Source organism: Sipha flava, unplaced genomic scaffold, assembly GCF_003268045.1.
Source record: "Sipha flava isolate LNK unplaced genomic scaffold, YSA_version1 108_pilon_pilon, whole genome shotgun sequence".
Lineage (NCBI taxonomy): Eukaryota > Metazoa > Arthropoda > Insecta > Hemiptera > Aphididae > Sipha > Sipha flava.
The window spans coordinates 946,919-969,660 of NW_020271725.1; the positions used below are offsets into that span (position 1 = coordinate 946,919).

Below are 22,742 nucleotides of genomic sequence, written 5' to 3' on the forward strand. Positions count from 1 at the left end.
AGCTGTCATACAATTTAAGCAACGGGGGTTATTTACTGAAATGTTTCCCATGACGGTAATAAAAAATTAGATTTCTTATTATTGATACATGTTATTTATTGACCTAATAGCTTTTGTTTTATGTTAAACGAATAAACAAATTTTCGGGGAAGCTGATTTTCAATATATTTAATAATTAGTATATTAATATGTTTACGTCTTTGAAACAGATATTTGTTATGTAAATTAAATGGATTACAAATGCATCAACGATGGTCCGATTTGAGAAGTGTGTTCATTTATTGTTAAATATCCGTCACTTGACAGTAAACTATTTGGGAATGAAAATTATTTTGAAAATCAAACCCGCGATATGGGTACCAGACGTACACAAATACCGATATTTTATATTGTTGCGCAGGCGTAAAAACGAGAGTCATGGCTCCCCTTTCCAAGTAATTAACTATTGCACTATTTTGACACTTGATATTAATTGTTTGTTAAGAACGAGCTCCCTTTTGAAATGTCCCACTTTCGAATACGTACGTGAACGTTATACAGCTGTACCGACCGATGATTTGTTGACGTAGGATTTCCAATACGAAAACACGATTACCTTTAATATCATTAATCGCAACCATGATCACCAATATATATGTTCGACTCGATCATTAAAAAGTGGACAACCCAGTTAGCAAACCCCATTACACCTTCCGAGTTTTCAGCAATATTCATCATTCCTGGATTTTGAGGGAAAGAAAAACGCACGCGCTGTGGACCTGCTGTGGTGGTTTACGATTGTACGAGAAAGTACCGATCTTGGGACCGAACCACGAACATTTCTCCACCATATTCGGGCCTGAGATGTTTTCATGATACGTAAACTCTTTTAAACCAACATCTTCCTCTCCCTTCTCAAATTTGCACACGTAACGGTAGACTCAGTGGAACAATGATGGTACGTCATGATTTACGTACCGCGATATATGAAAAATAAGATTATAAAGGGTTTTTCAATGGAGACAATTGCCACTGTTATTACGTCGACTGAGAAACCGCGAATTTGGAAAGATATTGATAAAAATAAAACAAGTATACCGCAAACGAATCGATCACCATTTATTGGGGAAAATGAGAAGACAACGTAGGAACTCGGAACATGTTCGAATTCGACGCACACGCGTTTACGTATACACGAAAAAAAAACCACACACGCACGCACGCATTACCCGGCATCCTGCGCGTTTGTGTGATTCGTTGGTGGGGAGGACGAAAAGGAAAATGACGACGAGCACCGACGACGCGGTCGGCAACGCGCCGATCGTGGCTGCCGGCGCGCACGTCGCCGCCGTCACAACGCGTTTGGCCGTGTGTAGGACGAGGAGAACGCAGCTAGGGCGCTCGATATCACCACCACCACCACCACCACCACCACCGCGTCCACGTTCGGCGTATTATTTTTCACGTATACGAATACACACGCTGCGCGGGCGGCGGTAACGTAGTGGATTTATTACCCTCTGGTGCGCGTGCCCATCACACCCTCAGTCGTCCCTTGTGCGCGGCACAGACGTACCGTGAGCACGATAAGAAGTGAAGGAGAGCGATCGAGCGAGAACCGCAATCAAAAGACTTGTTCGTACGTGGAGTGCGACCAACGTATAGATCCGAGTGAGTGGCGCGCGCCAGCACTCGCATCACCGATATTGGCTCCTGTCGAAGTTCCGCCCCGCGAGAAACTTCGTGATTCCATCGCGTCGCCCGTGGCCAACACATTTTGCAAAGGCGCACGACCCGTTGTTAACACTACGTCCTGCTCTCTGTAAACCAGGCCGTGACGATGAGCGAGAAACAAATGGTCAAAGACGTGGAGAAACAGGCTCCCGCGCCCAAAAATCAGGTAAGATTAGTAGTGGAGTCCCCGTTGGGTTCGTACGAACGCTTCCCAATATTATTATCAACGTATTTTTGTTTCGTATTATTTTTATCGTCATCCGATCCTTTCCGAACACATTCGCTTTCGAAACGTGTACAATATTATTGCTATCGTAATTGTGATGCTTACCGCTCGATTGTTTTCGTACGATTAGGAGGTGCATGGCTCGCATTCTTTCGGTTTTGGTCCCTGTGAAAAAATCAGTTAAACAAGTGTTTAAAGTTTAATGCAGTTACATTTTTCCCGCTAATAAATCCGATAGTATCGTCACGTTTTTGTATTGAAATGTCCAAAATATTGTATTATAATGTACGTTTACTGTGGTTAAATATTTCCATTTTGTAACATAAATGTATACTTAGATATCGAATGGTATTATTTGACTTTCAGCTCACATTGAATTAATATACTTTTCTCGTTATTCAAATACATTTCCACAACAGTCGTGAAAATTATATTGATTTTCCTCAAGTTCTGAAAATGTATATTAAATGACAATATCTTCTTTACATATAGTTATTTCCAGAAGATCCCAACATTTGTACGTATATGACATAATTTTATTGAATATTTGTGCTCTTACAATCTTTTAAATTATTATTTGTGTTTACAATTTGAATTTATTTTTTCAAATCGATCGAGATTGTAAAAAATGTTCTGTTTAAATAATTAAGAGCAATATTCCTTTATTTTAATTTTAATGATTTTATAAAAAAAATAATTTATTTAATGGTTAACAATTTTCTAAGTAATTTCGTGTGCTTTCGTTTATTATAACAAAAATAAAAATACATCCGACGTTTTTTTTTTAAATATACTCATACATTGGAATGCTTACATTTATTGATTTTTGTTGCAAAAAATTAATATTTAGGTATTATATACAATTATATTAATAACGACATTATATCAATATTATTTCTCGATATTTTAAACAAAAATATTAATTCAGTACAATAAATATCCAACATTTGCATGAGGTTGGTAAGTGGGAAAAATTATTCTCGTATGTATAATATAAAAAAAAATTAATTCATATAGTTGACATGCGTTCAAAGCAAAAAATAAATTTATTCCCATTAATGTAAAATTTAAACGCTAATATTTCCATTTTCAACGAGTTATGTTTCAACATAATATTCTTTAAATAGTACTAGGTGTTAGGTCTAGTTGCCATCGGTAATTAAATGGATTATTTGTATAGTTGGTTGTGAATTACATTAAAAACATGCATAATATAACATTGTATTTATTACTTAAACGCATGCATTAAATGTTATTGTTTTATTAATGTTATTTTAAGATTTTAATAGAAGGTATGGATAAAAATATTAAGGTAAATTAATACTAACCAAATCACGTCGATTTATCACTGAGTACAAAATAATTATATCACAAATGTATCCATCAAAGAAATATTGGTAAATTGAGAGTGATGAATGTATTTACTGAGACGTGATAATATAAGGTCATATTATGTGCCACATAGGTGCGTGGATGAATATTCAATGACAATTATTTAAAACTTTGAACTCTGTATACTATTAAAAATTAACCGTCGAAAATTATTTGGCGTACGGATAGTTTTTAAAAACAATACTGTGAATTCATGATAATTCCATTAAAATCTTTTTCATTAACGTTAATTTATCTTTCAAATTCACATGCGCTGTTGTGTCTGCAATGATAGCAAAAATCGACTACGACGTGTGTCGCAACTCTTATTATTAACTTTATTGTGTATTGTTGAGAATGCGGTGATATATCGATTTTAACATAATAGTAAACCTACAGGTACAACAACATGAGTAATAACTGATAAATATTAATTAATTATGGTTGTAAAAATGATTGGCGAATACGCTGATTCGTTTTTGTATTATGTATTAAACATACCTATATTTACGTTTTGACGGTATCCATTTATTTATCTTATATGTGTTTAAAAATTGGACGACTATATCGTCAATGAGCATACACTCGAATTTTCTAATTATTTATCTTATCTATGCGTTTGGTTCTATTTGTGAACTAATTCGTATGAGTTGATAGTCAAAATGAATGTATTGTCATTTCGAAGAGGCTCAAACCGTTGAAATTGTCTTATTTTTTTTTATGCACATTTCTAATCCAGAAAAATATTTTTATATTGCTCAATGTATTTTTAATTCAATATTTATATAGTTAACTATTATGTTACACAACTTTGCAGCATTGCAGCATTGCAATAGTGTCTATCAATACTGAAAAATAAAAATAATGGTAGTAATAACTTGTATTATTAGTACACATAATTCCTGTATTAATGCACATTATGAATACGATATTATTAAAGAATTCGACAACGAATATTAATGTCAAAAAACCGGTATTCGTACGTACACTAGATAACACTGAAGTACTCACTCTTGTATTATGGTTTAATACAAGAATATTCTTATCATACCATTTTATTTGAGGTTGGGATCTTGATGCACAATCAATTTATTTATTTTTTTCGGAGAAAAAACGTACCAATTTACAATATTACTTATGATAATGTGTTTCAAAAGACAATTTTCAATAAATTTGAATACAAAATATCTGATTGAATATTTCATTAGTACCTATCTAAAACTAAAATTTGTTGATATTATTAATGATTTTAATTTAAGACTTAACTAGGCATTCACATAGGCGTAAATAGCCCACATTTAGGCCCAAGCCTCCTATTGCTTTTTTTATAGAAAAATAATAATTTTTTCACAATTTCTTAAAACTGGCTTTATACTTCATTTGAGAAGGGGGAAGCTCGGCAGTAATTTGGTGGTCTAAACCTCCTCAAGCCTTCCCTATTTGCACCAATGTGGCATAAATTTGTTTATTTATATTTACTTATACTAGTTTATTTCTGGAAAGATAAAGTATAAATTATTAAAATGTTTTCTATCATATAAACTGCCATCGCTTTTTATAGTGTAATTATTCGTAAGTAATATTGGTCTTTTTTTTTACGACAAACCCAAAACTATACTTATATTATAAAAGTTCCTATCTGTTATGTCTAATTCTTATCGAACCATTGGAAAATGTATGTTGTGTTCAACCTCTTAAAAAACTAAGAGTATATTAATACAGTGTGAACGATAATGTTAGCCACTCTTTAGATATAACGCTATACGATTGAAAACAATAATATCGTCTAGCAATAAACATAATTATTATACGATTTCCGGTGGTGTTATTAAAAAAAAAAAGAAAAGAAGATCGTTCAGCGTTATGATGGAAGTTAATATCCAAAACCATTTATATGCGCTATATGACTACGACATTATACGTATATTAAAACTTATAAGTATACTTTTATTATTATTTTTAGGCGCCCGTAGGTGATTATACATTTTTTTTCTCTTAGGTTACTAATATTTACGATTCATGAGGTGCGCACACGTCAAATGTACGAGGAAAATATTAAAATAATGATACGAATAACGTCCGTTCATCAAATCGCGTATGTCACGTATACCACGGTTAAAATCAGTTGTTAAAAGTTTGAGTGTCTCATTGTAATCAAATCCAAACACTAAAACGGATTGTAAATATATATTCTTCACCACGCAAATCAAAATGTTACCTACCGGATGCGCGTTTATTAACGATAACGATACATTAGTATACGCCATAGCCCTATTCGTATATGGTATATTAGTGGTTAATTTTTTCTTGTTTTTCATCCTACATAAGTTTATACAATATTTCAAACTATATGTTATAGGCTCAGATTTAATAACTTGATACGTGTAAAACTAAATATTTTTATAGTAATATTTTCAGAAATTTGTTACGAAGAAACAAATTATCAAGGTACTATAATCACCAATTATTTTCAATGTATCACGAGAAGAACATTTTTTATCAGACTATAGTTGAACATATAATTGAATTTTATGCTCATGGCAGCATATATGGACCAGTAGCGCGGTTTGAAATTTTGTTGTGCGCAAACTTTACCGTAGAGCATTAAAATCAAATAATAATAATAATAGCTACTGAGGTATTTATAAATTATAATAATTGTAATATTATATTTTATGTATCCGTACGTATTTGAGTAGTGAAAAATATAATTGCATCGATTTTATGAGATCAGTATATAGTATCATCAAGGAAATCACAATTTATTTTAGAGCTGACAAATTATAATAAACGTACAATTATTTTCACGTTCATATATTTTCTTATTCGCGTTTATAATATTCAAACGATGTCGATATTTACCGAGATACACATTTCAAACAACTTGTGCAGATTATTCGGTATTTTTTCCCCACGAAATTAATAAAAACAATATATACTCTATAACAAACAATTATTTACTCTTTTTATATATTTTTTTTAATAATATATACTTTTTTACATGGCAACACACTGAAACCTATTTGAACGTTTTTTTCCTATATCGCCGATTCTTTATGATGTTCATACTATACTGTTCCGCTTTCAAATAAATATACGTACATATATCACTTGTATAATTAATGGGGAAAAAATCCTTTTATAATTCCATGTAAGTCATTAGGTAATTTTTTGTTTTCCCTAAATATCCGAGTATAGAGCAGAATTGTAATGCACCACGTTTATTTAGTTAATCATTAAATGTTAAAATAATTGCCTGTATTTTAAGAATTTCGCTAACTAATATATGAAACAAATATTAAATGAGTTGCACATTAAGTATTTTACTAAAAGCCTTTTACTCTACTTTCGATTTTTGAAGTGGCGTTTTTGAAATTAAATAAAATACTTTCTCCGTTTACTCGTTGATTGCCGCAGTCGAGAAAAATAAAATTTAACATTAAAATATTACACGTGTTTTCCTTTATCAAAATTGTTTTCGTACACATGCATATGTAATGGACTAATGCGGTAAATTAAACTATATTTTTAACCGAGTCTAAGTACCTATGTAGACTTAAAACGTTTTAGTAGTTAGTATTTGAAGAATATTATCGTATAATACGTTTATAGAATTGCTGCAGATGTTACGATGAAATATTATTATCAATTATTATAAAAACATTGGCGCAGAAAACAAACCAGCGGTATCCAATCAAATACGGATTATTCTATTTCTATTTCGAAAATCAATATCTTGGAGCTATAGATATTTTTTGTACTCTTATGTACCTCATATTCGTTATTATTTATTTTTCGTTTCAATAAATAAAACTCTTGTAATAGCTGCTTAAATAGTTTTATTCCTTATTATATAGAATATCCTCGAGGTTTGACGTAACGGGGAGTAATTTTACAATATATTTCATTAAAATCATTTGGTACGTACATTTACGTCAAGACTTTTCGGAACGAGCCTTTGTAGTCGTCATCTAATATTATTTGTATAATCGATTGGTGCGGCAAGATTCACCATTCCTTATAGTCATCAGTGTTATCATTTGTATGTCATTTCGTGGCTAACGCATATGTGCTGTACCAAATACAATATTACTGATCGGTTTACGATATCGCATCATATAATATTATTAAATTTAAAGATGATTGCATTTTTTATTTCGGCTTATTTCCACCGTGAGCTTACAGTATTATTACATCTGATAACATATTTTAATAAATCTACTTGTGCGGCTCTCGTTTTTTTCGTTAATTTTATTACGAAAAAATCCATATGCATTACAGGTATAATATATAACCACGATAATCGATTTCGTAACTTCGTTGATCGACGCATGTACCATATATGTACATTTTGGCGATTTTTTTATTTATGTTTTTTTTGATGAAATTCACGACTGCCACTACCACTTGTACATAGAAATAATTTTCCCGAACTCAATATGTATACATTAATACATATTGTCTTCATGCGGATAGCATTTATAGGGACTAGATAATAATTACAGACAAATATTAAATTAAATAATCATCTCAAAGTTATTCCCTGGGTTCGGTCTGTGCAATGACGTTTAACGACGATGCGACATTAGTTTTGTAAATGATTAGGATACAAATCGTATGGCGAATAATAATGATTGGTCTCTACACAACATATGCTATTAATATTCAGACTTCGGTATGGGGAATTTATTACTATCGTTATAATGTGTTTGTTACCGAATACAGAAAAATAATAATAATAATACAAAATGTACTCGTATACATAATGTATATAATGTATTTACATTAGGTCAAAAAAAAAAAAAAAATAGTACATACCAAACTCAAGTTTATATTATCTTTATTATCATAGAAGGTATTGTAATATATGAATCCTTGTGAGACGCACTTAGCTGTAATAAACTCTGCTAAATTATTGTACTATTCGAAAACATTAAGAGAGTTATGCTTGATATAAAATTGTATTACCTATAATAATTTTAAATACATCCACACGGTATTCAATTATTTGCTCGAAAAATTTTTTTTATATGTTTTAATACCACATTTTGTGGTTTGGTGGAACTTGTTTATAAGAAAATTTGTTCTCATTTTATTACTGCAAATTAATGTTAACTTATTATTAATACATAATGAATAATATTATTAATATTAGGTAGTAGAAGTTGTACATTTTATAATAGTTATACATATGTCTCTGTGTTATCGATATTTGGAATTCCGTTTTAATGTTTTTTTTTTCATTATTTTTTTTTTTTTATTTTTATTTTTTTTTTTTATTACATATTCTATGGAATTTTCTTGTTACCAATTTTTAAGATTAATTTTTTTCCTAGTTCTATACAACCAAATATTAAAAAAAAAAAAAAATGGTTCATTAAATATTCATCATATTATATACAATTAACTTTATAAATTTCATTAGAAAATTGATTGCTTACTTTCAAACATTATATTATTGTTTGAAACAGAAAAGAAAGAGATCTACGTGAAAATTTCAGTAGATAAATCACAGAAGTCATAACAACGAAACAAATATGACAAAAATAAGAAAAGCGATAGTAAAAACCATTAACTATGAAAATTAAATATAGCTTTAAGATGCAATATAAATAATCAAAACTATGAAATGATTAAATTCATGAAAAATGATATTGAACGAAATACATACGTGGTTCCATTTTTTAAATACACAAATATACGTGCTTTACGTGTGTCATTAGTATAACCACATACCATGAGTTATTTTACCTAATAACCATTAGTCGTATGTTGTTGAAACTTTGAAGTTGAAACAAATTATGACATTTTGAAATAAACACATCGAAGCATTACAATTATACACAATAACAATTGATGACTAGAATTTAAGATCAATTCGACGATTAGATTTTATCCAGTGGAATAACTCATTAGTCACGGTGACATATTAATTTAATGGTAGTACTTTTTAATAACTAATGCTTTTTAAATTATGGGTCGGTGTGCTAATGAGCGTATAAGGTAGATAAACCGGTGGAGGTGGTAATATTAAATATTTTTTTTTAAAAACTTTTTTCTAATATTCAGGTCAGTGGAATTTAACGCGTGTCTTCTCAAAAAAAAAATATTTTGTTTGCTGACTAGCATTTTGAAATACTTACATTTTAACAGAACCAATTGAAATTATTTATAAGCTGCATGCACTGAATATTAACCTGCAGCTATATTATGGTCCAGACGAGAAGCATAATTTTCGTTCGCTTTTTCGCCACCGTATGTGTATGGTTTTATGCGTGAAACCGGCAAAATTCACAGACGTAAAATGACGTCTTGTTCGTTTTTTTTTTTTTTTTAATTATCGTCAAGCACGCGATGGAGTGTCTCGCGGTACAAACCATCGGACCGTGGATGTTACATACATCACATCATAATATCAAATCATTAACGTTTTAACGTTATTATAATAATATTATAACAATAATACGTAAAAACTACCGTTGCGTGAACTGCAGGGAACACACAGTCACAACCTTGACGGATGGTCACAAACACACACACACACACACACACACACTCACCGTACGTATTATAAACCTATTAAAGTTACATACCAATCGTGTACACGTGTAATGCGCCGATGCGATGATGTTTTTAGTTCGTATACGTAGACACTGGACGAACACGAATGCACACACCTAACCTTGGATGCCATTGTTATTGTGTACACATACTTACGATGTGTGTATGTGGTTTACCACTCCCCGGTACAAATTCACATCACAGGTATAAACCCTTTTATCCCGGCATCTCGTCGCGCAAAGGATGCGTCTTCCATTATTATGCCGTGTTCCACGACTGTAATCCTAAAGGTTTCCCTCGTCATAATCGGTACATGCGTACAGACATGATATAAATGACATTTCCAACATATTTTCGACGTCGGATTAAAATAATAATGTGATATCACGTGCATACGGTACCTAAAAGTACGAAATACCGATTGTTCGTATTTTAAGGGGACCTTGAAAAAATAAACTCTAAACTTATCGAATCTTAGATATAGTATTGCAAATACTGTGGCAGTATATCTAGGCGAAGTAATTTTATTTGAATTCGTTGAAAACTTAATGTAATGCAACAATAATGAAAAATAGTTTAAATCAAAAGAAAAGTTTTTTAGACGATCATATATTATATTTTATACTTAATGTCGTTGTAACTACCTGTATATCATAGGTTATGGACTCTTGACATTGTAATGTTATTGTTACGAATGGACAGTATACATGTATTGTAGTAAGTCGATTAAAATATTTTATCGGCGTAATTAATGTCAGACGATGCATTGCACAACTGTTAAAAAAATTTATATTACATAAATTCCATTACATTTTTGATGTACTTAGCATAAACAATGCATCATGTTGACCAAAGTGCAGTGTTTTTGTACGCGGAAAAACTTCGAACGAATATCCCATCTCACGCCCACACATAAACCATTGTCGCGTTTGACATAATATTTTAAAGCCGATTACAACGCTCCATAACCAATTAAGATAAGAATTATACATGTTAGTGTTTTATTTGTCTGCGCCTATCTTTAACATTCAATTCAAATAATAAATGTATTATTGCTTCTAGCGAATCAATTTTATAATCCACGCTCAATTGGGTTCGCAAACAAATCGAATTTTTTTTATCTTTTCGTATAAGTGTAAAATGTATAATATGATTAATACATTTATCGTGTTTTTTTTCCACCCACGCGTAGATATGCACCCCACTTAGAATATACTGAATTTCACTCATTACGCGGCGAGTGCAGTTGAATATTGAAAGTTTAAATGTTAGCGTGAATACGCAAGTATAAACAGCTGTCCCAATTTATTGAATTTGTATTTAATTGCACTTTGTAGAAATATATCCGAGAATTTTGATTTTACGTGGTTCAAGTTATTGTAATACAATTAATCTAAATCGATTGAATTTCTGCGATCCTCTAATCATGGGATTATCTAATACGTCTGACGTAACGGAGCAAATGATAAATTATTGTTCAGACAATCTGTAACTATACACACTTAAGCTGGTCAACGAAATCGGACAGTTACTGAAAAGCTGCTATGTAACGTTTATACAGAAAGCGAATTGGTTGCTAAAACGAAATCCCATTAACTCTCAAACAATATATTTTCACACCTGAAAGAATCGTTTCAGAATATATCTCAACCGTGTGATTCCAAAAGTGTACAAATATTAAAAAATATCATAAACGGCGATCGATAATGCAATGTGAATGACAACACAACAGATTAGTCATGCGCATACGTTAAATAACACGCAAAGCAAAATTAATAAATTTGATGTTTCGATTTTTCGATTTTTCTTCAAATGGTTAACAGACTGGTGAATCACACATGACGCGATCGTATGATATAAGGTATCCGAGTTATTGGTGGTCACAAAAAGCCGAACGCCAGCGGTAAACTGGTACCGTAAAATGTATCATTGTGATATACCGATAGTTTTGTAGAGAAGAAGTTACCAAACGTTTATGATTACAATACTCTAAGGTAATAGTTTGTGTTTCACAGAACCACAATGTCTCTAACTCCAATTTCATTTTAATAATTCAATTCCTTATTGAAAAACCAATAATCCAAAAAATGTATAAACATTTTTTTTCGAATGATTATTGTTTAATACAATTACAACTCTCAATGTTCACAAACATCCTGCGGAACCCTTGAGATAGTCCCGTGAAAGAACTCTTTGGGTTCGTGGAACATACCATTTTGGAAATCGCTGTTGTATAGGAGTACAGTAGGCGTAATAATTTTGTTTACACAGTGAACCGTTTTGCAGCAATCACAACGCGATGTACTCTCATTAAGGTCGGAATTTCTAAATTATGAGAGGTTGGAAACAAACGTGGGAATGAAATTAAAATCGATTGCCGAAATCGCAGTTTTGTCGGTATGTTGTTTTATATAGGTATTATTTTGCTTTTCCAGCAGATTCTCTTTTTGCCGATATGACTGGATTGCATAACGCATAAAAACAATAATTCGCCAATCAATCAAAATATTATTTAAATACAACACTATTAGGCATTGAAAATTCTTTTCTGCAAGGGTGAAGGACATGATCCTCTTGTGTCATCGGCACAGGGGTATCGTTACCACTGAACAGTTTTACCCGCATCACCGAAATCGCACTTGAAGTTTTCGTTGGATTTCTTGTTCGTTGGGATTTTTATTTTATTTATTTATTTTAATTTTTTTCAAGAAATATAACAATAATACGAATGCAAGCCATATATAATATTAAAATACAAATACCCTACACGTAATGACTACATGAAAGATAAAAATCTCGCGTCAGTACTTATCAAATATGCATTTTTTATATGGTTTCAACCCCATCCCACATGCGTATATAGCTAAAAGAATTACAAAGCATGTTGATTTCGAACCGCGGTTTAGAACTTTCAGTCATATGGTCTACGCGTATTTATACAGTCGGGAAGCCTCTTGAACGCGATAATTGTCCATGCGAGGATCATGCGTGGTTTTAAAATGTTGCGCGTATCACAACCGTTGCCATAATTGATTCGTCATTATAAATAATGTTTGAATCGGTAACCGAAGTCTAGTGGATTATTATGATGTTCAATCGCGTTTTCGCATTTTATCATGATTGTGTATAGTATGATTTATATGTGTTTTAACTTAAAAATTCATACGGAAGTATGACGTGTGGTTTACGGCCCACTCGTTTTTATGAACTATTACTTCTTCTGAGTCGAGCAAACATTATTAAATTAAAATCGTGGTCGTTCCGGAAGAAAAACGTTTGCTCTTACACATTAGAAATTTCTTCATTAATTTTTATTTTTATTCTGTCCAGATCATACATAATAAATGTACAACTGCCAAACAGATGACTTAAAAGCTGACTTTCAATATTTAATTTATTAGTGCTAGTGTTTTCAGTCATTAATCAACCAATTTGTATATTTTCACCATTTCAAAAATGAATGATGAATATCAAAAGCATTTTTTCTATTTTAACAGTCAGTGACTCAAATATTGTATATTTATATTACACTCGGGCTCCGAATCGACTCGTGTCAACCAGATAAAGATACCAAACTCCATTCTAATGTATTTTAAAACTATCGCTTCAGAAACGTATGATGTATATCGTCCACCGTTTGATTGTTAAGCAATCGTTCTTCGAATTCAATATTTTGCAAGTTTACAATCGATATTTATTTAAAAAATGTTGGTCACCCCTGCCCTCGTGCTGCAAACATTTGAATAAATACATTATTAACACTCGCTAGAGCGTCGTTTAGAGTACACAAAAATCTATATAAAAAATACTGGGCATGCGTTGGTATACGGTTTTTGATGTTTGTTCTAGGTTCACATAACGTTTTGTTTTTTTTTTTCGAGTTTCTATACGGCCTTTCACGTCCGCCTAACTTGGCGCCTCGTCCACTTTTATACATACATTTATATATATTATACGTACACACATGTAAACAAAAATCGTTTGTATGCTTCAGGTCGGTACTCGTCGTGGTATGGCTGCAGCAGTTTTCATTATTCCAATATTTTCTATTGTACGAAATACGTCTCTGCCTGCCTCATGCCCGTGACAATGCCGGAATTTAATTATATTCGTACACAAAATCATTATTATTATCATCGTTGTTATTATTGTTATTATTTTTATTATTATAATAGGTAGGCAGGCTTTTTCTAGTTCTCTAATAATAAAATTCTGCTTTGATGACACAATGGTCGTTTGAGAAGCTTCGGTGGCTATGTAGCGCAAGGTTTGTAATTGATTTAGGATAACTACCATTATGTACATAATATATGTACACGCGTTCACATCATATACGTATATAATATTGCCACACAATGGTTCACGTGTTGATATTTTTTGGTTTTTTTTTTTTTCAACGTGTCGTAGACTTCAAGTATATTTAATCTTAACGGGATGGGATTGCGTTGGTCTTACATGTATTCTACATTTTTAACGCTCGAGATTTTCTAGCGATTTTCGTGTTGTTACAGCTCTTATGCAGATCCTTTTGTTTTTAATATTGTTGGCGACGTAAATGTATAATAAAAATGCTATACCGTGGAAATTAGACGAGAGTCTAAAACCTAAATAAATTATATAACAATGTATAAATTTACAGTACTATAAAATTAACGTGATGTATATACTAAATTACGCGTAACCGAATATATCTATATTTTGTGTATATAATACAATCAGTTCTACGACTTACAACAATAATATCTATAAAAAACGTTTTAAACCTACATTCTTAACTAGGTACAGATTAACAAAATATTTTTTTTATTTTTTTTTAATTCATGTCTTTACAGCTCAAATCCATTTTATGATTTATAATATCTAATCTGTATAATTTCACCACAGTCCATTATTAATCGGGTTTACAATTTACCACGTAGGTACTTACGGCATATTAGATAGACGAACTTATCACTATCGATTTTTATGCAATTATGATAACACGAAAGTGGACATCTCGATTGTTCTAAGAAATTCAATTTAATTGATAATTTTTTAATATTATATATGATACTAGATTAGAACAATCATGTTTCATGAACTATAATATTCATTTTTATACACTGCCATACATATTCATTTCGGAGAGAAACTTTTAAGATTAATTTAATTGACCATAGAGAGTTTTCTAAGAAAATAATCCCACAGATGAATTATTCTTCAAATTAGGAAATATCTGTCCTAATCTTCCTAATCAATTGCGCTTTTAGACCTTTAACTTTTTACGTCATTTAAGTTTACAAAACGATGATTAGCAATGTTAATATTATGGAACTATTGATTTATAAGTGAAACTATTATTTCAATTTAAATATTTTATATAAAAAGAAAATTTATCAAACGCCGCGTAACATTTTTATTTAATCGATTTTATTTTAATAGTAATTAATAGTTGCCGTTGAAATGAAAACCAATTGTGATTATTTGATTTACAAGATTTTTGTTTTTAACAGTGGGTTCGTGTTATAATTAACACATCACGACTGAAATATGTTTAAATATTTTTTTAAGTGAATTTCACTTTTTTTAAATAATACGTGAAATCGATTATGTACGCCCAAATCATATATATATATAATCAAAAGGGTTGGTAAAATATGATCCATCAGCACCGGTTGTAAAACATTCATATTTCAAAGTAATTAATGTTAATATTTTCTCTCGTTTGATAAATCAATCGAAAACTTTAATTATATTTGTTATCGCATTATATATAATACTATAATTTGTATACTTAACAAACAGAAATAGTCGATTACTGACGAAAACCAATATTAAATACACCAATGTTACTACACACATACATTTCTTAAAACACATTAAGTCTACGTAAACCCAAACAAGTTGATTCATTAATTTCGTAACGGAATCGAATACGGAATTTATAGTTGTAAATGCGCTTTAAAAGTGTTTATTTTTCCCAGTTGATTAGTAAATTGTTAGTAAAAAATGTAAATCATCAGTTCCTTTTTATTCACATTTTTTTTCTTTGATTTTAATGACCGGTAATTGATTATAATCAAAAAGCATTAGGACGCGTTGATGATTAGTTTGACCTTCAGTGTTGCTGCAGTCATCTTGACTGTTTGTATTGTTACTTATCGATGCTGGTAAGATAAGCGACTCTGTTAAGCAATCATATTTAAATTAAATTCGTCCTAGTGCACTTTAAAATCAGTCTAAAAAGTTATGAAAAATTTGTAGTTATGACCATTCAATCGCGTTTGAATTTAGAATTTAGCAGAAATTTGGAAAGCGCAGTCGTTTGGTCGATGGATTTTTCTAACATTGTCAAATTAAAATTTTAACTCTTATCCATTTAAACAAACAGTTCGGGCGTACTTACATTATTTTCTTTGTCAAAATGACGACCGAATAATATGTAATAGTATATTTTTTAAATTAATTTTAATCGATAAACTTTTATAAACGATTTTCTTAGCTTGTCCGCTATATGAAACTAATTTATTTTATTAATTAATTTATGATATGATATGATAATATATATTAATGCTGAATAGATATAGTTACTATGTATAATTAATTTATGTTCCAAAAGATCGATTAACCAATTATCATTACCTCTCGTAAAAATTTCGTTTTTTTTTCTCAATTATTTTAGCCGCCATATTTCGTTCATCACTATCGTGTACAATCACAGTCGCCCACTCATATGATTTATTTATTTATTTAAACAAACATCTAAATTGGTTCACCAACAGAATAATATATAGTAAATACAATAAAATATTCTATTCCATCATTCAAAACAATAACATTAGCTAAATACAGTCAAATTTTAACAAATTTATAATGTATATATATATAGAATAACTAATAACGAAAGAGGTAATTATGATGATAATTTTATCCTCAATGTCGTTATGTCGATGAGACAATGATTTTGATTAATAGTGGTTTTAAATGCTTGAGCGTAACCCGGTCAGATTTTTTTCATTTGACGTATAACTTTTTACAGAAAACCAATTAATTAAATCATGCCTTGTACTCTAAACGCCGTGCACATGGCCACAATATCGTAAAAAATGTTCGAGAAAAAAAATTACTAGCAGTTAAAAATATTCTATAATTATTATTTATTTTTACATGATATCGTTTATTATTTTATCGCATATGGACAACGTACAATGTACGGTTTAACTTTTTTATTGTTGTTGATGAAAAAAAAAAAACAATCACATTTAGCATAAGAACCGTACTGCAATATATCGTATGATTTCTAGTGTTTCTGCGTTCATATTAATATCTACTTCTTTCATTCCGGCTCTTTTCAGTAATACGACCTATACTAAACAAACATAATAATATATTCTATATTTGTATATAATATTTTAATGAACGAGTTATACAACGCGCTATGTACATATGTACAAGAAAAAAAACAAAATATGTAATACTTCTTTTGCTTTTAATGAAATCATAAAAAAAATAAAATAAAAAATACGATCGCATGTACTCGCAACGAATGTGAATTATATAAACGATTTGACTGAGTATAATAAATGATCAATGATGTGTGTGTGTGTGTATAAATATTTAGGTGCAAATGTATGTATAAGCATAATGCTTTCATATCGTATTAATCGCTGTATATATCAAAACGTACAAGTGTAGAAATGTTACGTATTCGTTTGCCGAAATTATTCATGTACCTACATTCTTCTTCATAATTCACATCGGATCACTTTATAAAATTAAAATATAATAAATAAAAAGTCATCAAATACCTAAAAACATAACAGTTAATTATAATCAAATAATGAACAATAAATTATATAATATGCGATTGTATTATAATATGGCAAATAATCGATGTGTCGTTTTTTTATGTGGTAGGATAAAGGTCTCCGACGAACAACGGTGGTGGGCGTGTATAATATACGCTCGATTTACACCTAGGTACATTAGCTATGTTTATTTACTTATTAATAATTTACCAGATTAGATGCGAAATGATATTAACGCGTAAACGCCTAACCTGTAGTAAATCGGTATCGATTAAATCTTTATAGTATTATATAATTATAATTACGGGTGGTTACGTTATACCGCGTGCACTATCGCAAAACGCGTACATGTATATACACCGGGCAACGATTATGTACACCTCACTCACTACTCGTACGTGTACAAATAATATCATATACTGAACGTACCGTGACATTGACCTTTTGTTTGGATCCTTCAATTTTTGCGTTATGTAATAGCATGTCCATCGTTTTTTTTTTTTTTTTAATTCACAGATGTACGTGTATGTTTATACCTGTGCGTAAACGATGTACATAATCTTCAAATGTGTATAATATTCAAATACTACTCGCTCACTCGCTGCTCTGCGTATGAATGGATGTGTTAGAAAAAGATTTTCACATATCGAATTTTTAAGAGTCTAAATGCTAGATGTATAATTTTTTCTTTTATCGGTTACCAAGAAAATATATTTGTATCCGTTTGATATGTTGATTTTTTATATAGTATTTATCGATTATGGTATATGAAAATGTTTACATTATAAATAAATAAAAATGAATATAATTAGAATGCATACACATACAATCCGATTTTCAACCTAAACATTTTTATTTTAACGAAATAATAATTGCTCTAATCTAAAGTAATAAAATACGAGTGTCCATGGGGCAATTCCGAGTGTTTCAATTAGTATTATATATTGTGTAGGTACATATATATATATAAAACGTAAACAAATGTTTCTCAAATGCGTTCTGATTCGATAATGTACTTATATGTATATACTCGTACACGTGTGGGATCCAATTAAAAAAAAATAATTTACTCGTTATAACTGGATAATTAAATCAAATTTTTAACAGACCGAAATTTTAAATAATTTCATAAATGATTAAATCGTGTTTTGTCATTGAATTTTTAGTTAAATCCAATATTTATATTTTACATTTGTCTGAATTCAATAATAAATGTTGGTTTTGTGGAAGAATAAAGTTCTACTATATTATCTCAACTGTGCAGTAAAAGTTAACTGTGTATGTCAAAACAGTCCAGATTAGAAATTATCAACATAATTAACACATGCGTATGTATTGGTGGTTAAATGTATTATTTTAGACAGTAATGTTTTCCAACTGTCCATCTATTTTTAAATTCGTTATTCATAATTAAGATTATAAGCAGGGATTTATAGGTAAAAAATACCTCGAGCGTATGCCATTTTCCACAAATAAAAACCTAAACAAATTATTTTTCGTGTCGCTCAAAAACAATAAGTAGATCTTTACTACCTACTCTTTAACGTGGTACATACTGATATACAATATATTTTTCAAGTTTATTTCCAAATTTATTTTTTCACGATGAATATGTGAAATCAAAGATAAAAAAATGTTGACTCATGACTAAAATAATAGTATATTAGGGAAATTTCTGTCTATTAGATACCGTTCCACTCGTATACTCACTATATACCTACTGTATACATAATACATTATTTTACATATTTCCTTATAATATTTGTTATGGATATACAGCATATACCTTCATATACCCTTCAATATGAACTCGACGAGAGGAGTACAAAGGGTTGCTTTTGCATCTCCCTGGATTTTTAAAAAAATAATAAAATATAAAAATGTTAAATAGAGGCTATTATCATTATCGGATTTGCTAGTAGCCTCCATTACTTTATAGCCGTTGAAAAAAACGAAAATAATTTTATGTTATTATACAATTTGAAAACGTATTTAACGTCTTTATTTATAGTGTAAACATTATTTAGAAATCAGCGTATATACTGAGTATGATGAAATTCTTAAAGACGTCTATATCGCTGATTATTAGAAACACTGTGTTAAAATAATATTTCAAAATTCAAAAGATACCGTGTAATATATGTTTTTCTGAATTTAAGTAAAATAAATAAATAAATAGTGATAAATAATTTTAATTTTAAAATTGTGATATTCATGAGCAAATAATATCGATATAAAGAGGTACGCGCATTAAAACGATCTATTTAATTGATATAATAATATACTGCTAGTATCACTGTATTATGTATATTAAAATTTGATGTAGGTACATAATAGATATGCGTTTCGTCTACGATGCTTTCAATTATAATATTAAAAACATTAGAATGAATATAAATTTTATAAAAAATAAACCATCTCATATATCTTTTTATGATGAATTATTAATTTCATAGATAATTTTTATATTTATTCGTTATTGTTTTAATCGTTTAAATGATACGCTATATTTGGTTTTCGGATTCTGGACAGCACATTATCATATGTATACCAGGCCATAAAACGCGCTTGCTTGGGAAAATCCTGCATTAATTTTTAAACTGCATTTAATACCATGTGATCCTCGTGCACGCGGTTACATGCATTATAATATCATACGATGGGGATTTAACGGACGAGTTTTTAAATGAGATGGAACTATAAAAAATGCATTCTCTATGCCGCTCCATAGGGGCCGGACCGTGAAACACTAGACGGCCAAGTAAACTTTATCAAAAAAACCAGTCTTTGTGTGTCGGCAACCAGTTTGCGTGTAATATTATTTCATTCCATTCAATCCATATAAATTATTTGACTTTACGTGTTTTGTCACCTCGTTATGAATACAATTATGGAAAATAGCCCCCTCATACCTAAACATATGCGCCACTACCACACACACATACGCAATAATATAGAATTCGTTTTCTTGATACACTTATTACGCGGTTGTATGGGTGAGTTTCTTTTCGCTAAAACTATTCATGTTGCACATGTGTCGTATAATTGCGGATTCGTAATTGTATTAAAATGTTTTTATAAATATTTAAGTAGGCACCGACGTAATGCCCGTGTAATCAGCGTGATATATAATAATTACCAGGTATATTATTGAAATTAAACCGTAATGGTTTTTGTGATATATATTGTAGGATACAATCATAAGATAATCGATTAACTATCGTGATTTTTATGTATATTATACATATTATTTGGACATATTTAATAATCATTTTTCCGACAGAATTATTCAAATCGTAGATCATGTGCACCTTTTTGACATAAAAATGTTATTTATTAATATTTCGAGTCGGATTACAGTCTGTCAATCTATAACACCCATCAAATCACACCGACTCACACCTAAAATCGAAATTTACTTTTCGGAGAATATTGTATTAATCGTCTTATTAAAAGCCTTATTGATTGTTTTTATGCCCAGATTTCTTTGAATAAATTAAGAATTTTGTTTGATTAATCTATCACATTCCTCACGTGTAAATGGAAATTTAAATAGTTAGAATAATTTACATGAATATTTCACTAACGATTATGTGGACAGAGCTATAAAATCCATAAAACAATAAAAGAGAAAGTTTTGAGAAAAATAAGATTGAAATAATTAATTTGTATTGCGTATATTATCATAAAACATTAAACTTATAGTTTCAAAAATAACATTAGTGAAAAACTTAAATAATTTATTTGATCAAGTTTTTATCAACTATAATAATACATATACATTGATAAATCAATGCTTATGTTATGTTACATGTTATGTTATGTTAGTGATAATGTATTGCTCGAATAAAAAATGAAAAAAAAATTATAAACTTATTCGATAAGCCATTAATTTCTAAAAAAAAAAAATGTTTTTTTCATTTTTATCTTAAGTAAAAAAAAATTCCACCCAAACCTTTATCTAAATAATTTGCGTACATGCGTGCATTTGAAATATTAACAATCCTGATATTTGACGTGTATGTATCGTAATACAACAGAATATCAAAATTACAAAAATTTGTTCGGCTTGGAGATTTGTTCGACACAATATTTGTACGGCGATTCGTTGGGAACTAAACCGGTCCGCTACAGCGATAAACGGCGTGAAAATCCCAGATTATATTCGGGACGAACACGGGGAATGTGATAAGTTTAAAATCGATAATGAACAATATTGAATATTACGACAACGTGCGAGTATGATAAATGCACCTTGTAGCCGAACGATACCGTTTGTATAACGACGATTTCAATTCGGCTTCGGTTGTCGTCAGTCCCAAAGAACTTCTATCCGCGTCAAGAGAACGCGTTCTCTGCAGCTGCGCTTTCGTGAAATCCGTCTCGTTTACGGTCAATATACATAGTGCAGTAAGAAAACGTTTCGGAGCGGACGATTATTTTATTTTTTTTTAATCAAATCGTCGTGAAAATCTAACACGGCGTACACATCATGCGCACACGCACCCTGAAATCTTGCTGGTGCTGCGCGACCACGCGCGTCTTCACACCGTCGTTCCCCCCGGACCGAGTGCATTATTCAGTACAACAACCACCTGCGTTTTCTTTGTTACAGGGCTTGAACGGAAGACTGCTGTTTGCCATCATAGCGTCGGCTTTTGGCTCCGCATTCCAACACGGATACAACACCGGCGTGGTTAACGCTCCCCAAACGGTAAGTAGACGGCTAACCTTCGAGTACACATAATAAATATAATAACACTGTACGTTACCCATAAGCCTACGGGTATTTTCACTCATTTCTCCGTACCTCGTAAACGTCAACGTGCCCCACCGGGTCCTACCCCTGTCAGTGTAATTTATTCTTTTCGATTGGTGGGAATCACATCGTCACGGAGGGGGGGGAGGATAGAAAAGAGGAATGTTGTGGATGAAAAAAAAAAAGAAAAGATAAAAAACCACTACCGCAGACGTCCTTTTAGGGGTTACTCGTTTTTTGATGGGCATACTTAGTTTTCGTAACGTATTCACATGCGTATTTGATATCATTTCGGGCTGGTACGGCTATTCAGATAAATCCATTT

General features: G+C 30.8%; 1 protein-coding gene across 3 annotated transcripts in view; it reads left to right on the plus strand.

Moving 5' to 3' along the window:
* The window catches only part of LOC112686341 (solute carrier family 2, facilitated glucose transporter member 1-like), a 59,114-nt gene that overhangs the window by 25,596 nt on the left and 10,776 nt on the right, over window positions 1-22,742 (plus strand). For 2 of the 3 annotated variants that reach the window (XM_025558567.1, XM_025558576.1), the window contains one exon: window positions 22,274-22,372. In XM_025558567.1, coding sequence (XP_025414352.1) covers window positions 22,274-22,372 — 99 coding nt within the window. Of the gene's footprint in view, window positions 1-1,324; window positions 1,880-22,273; window positions 22,373-22,742 lie in introns of those variants that run through there. The other variant, XM_025558584.1, reaches the window with a different exon arrangement.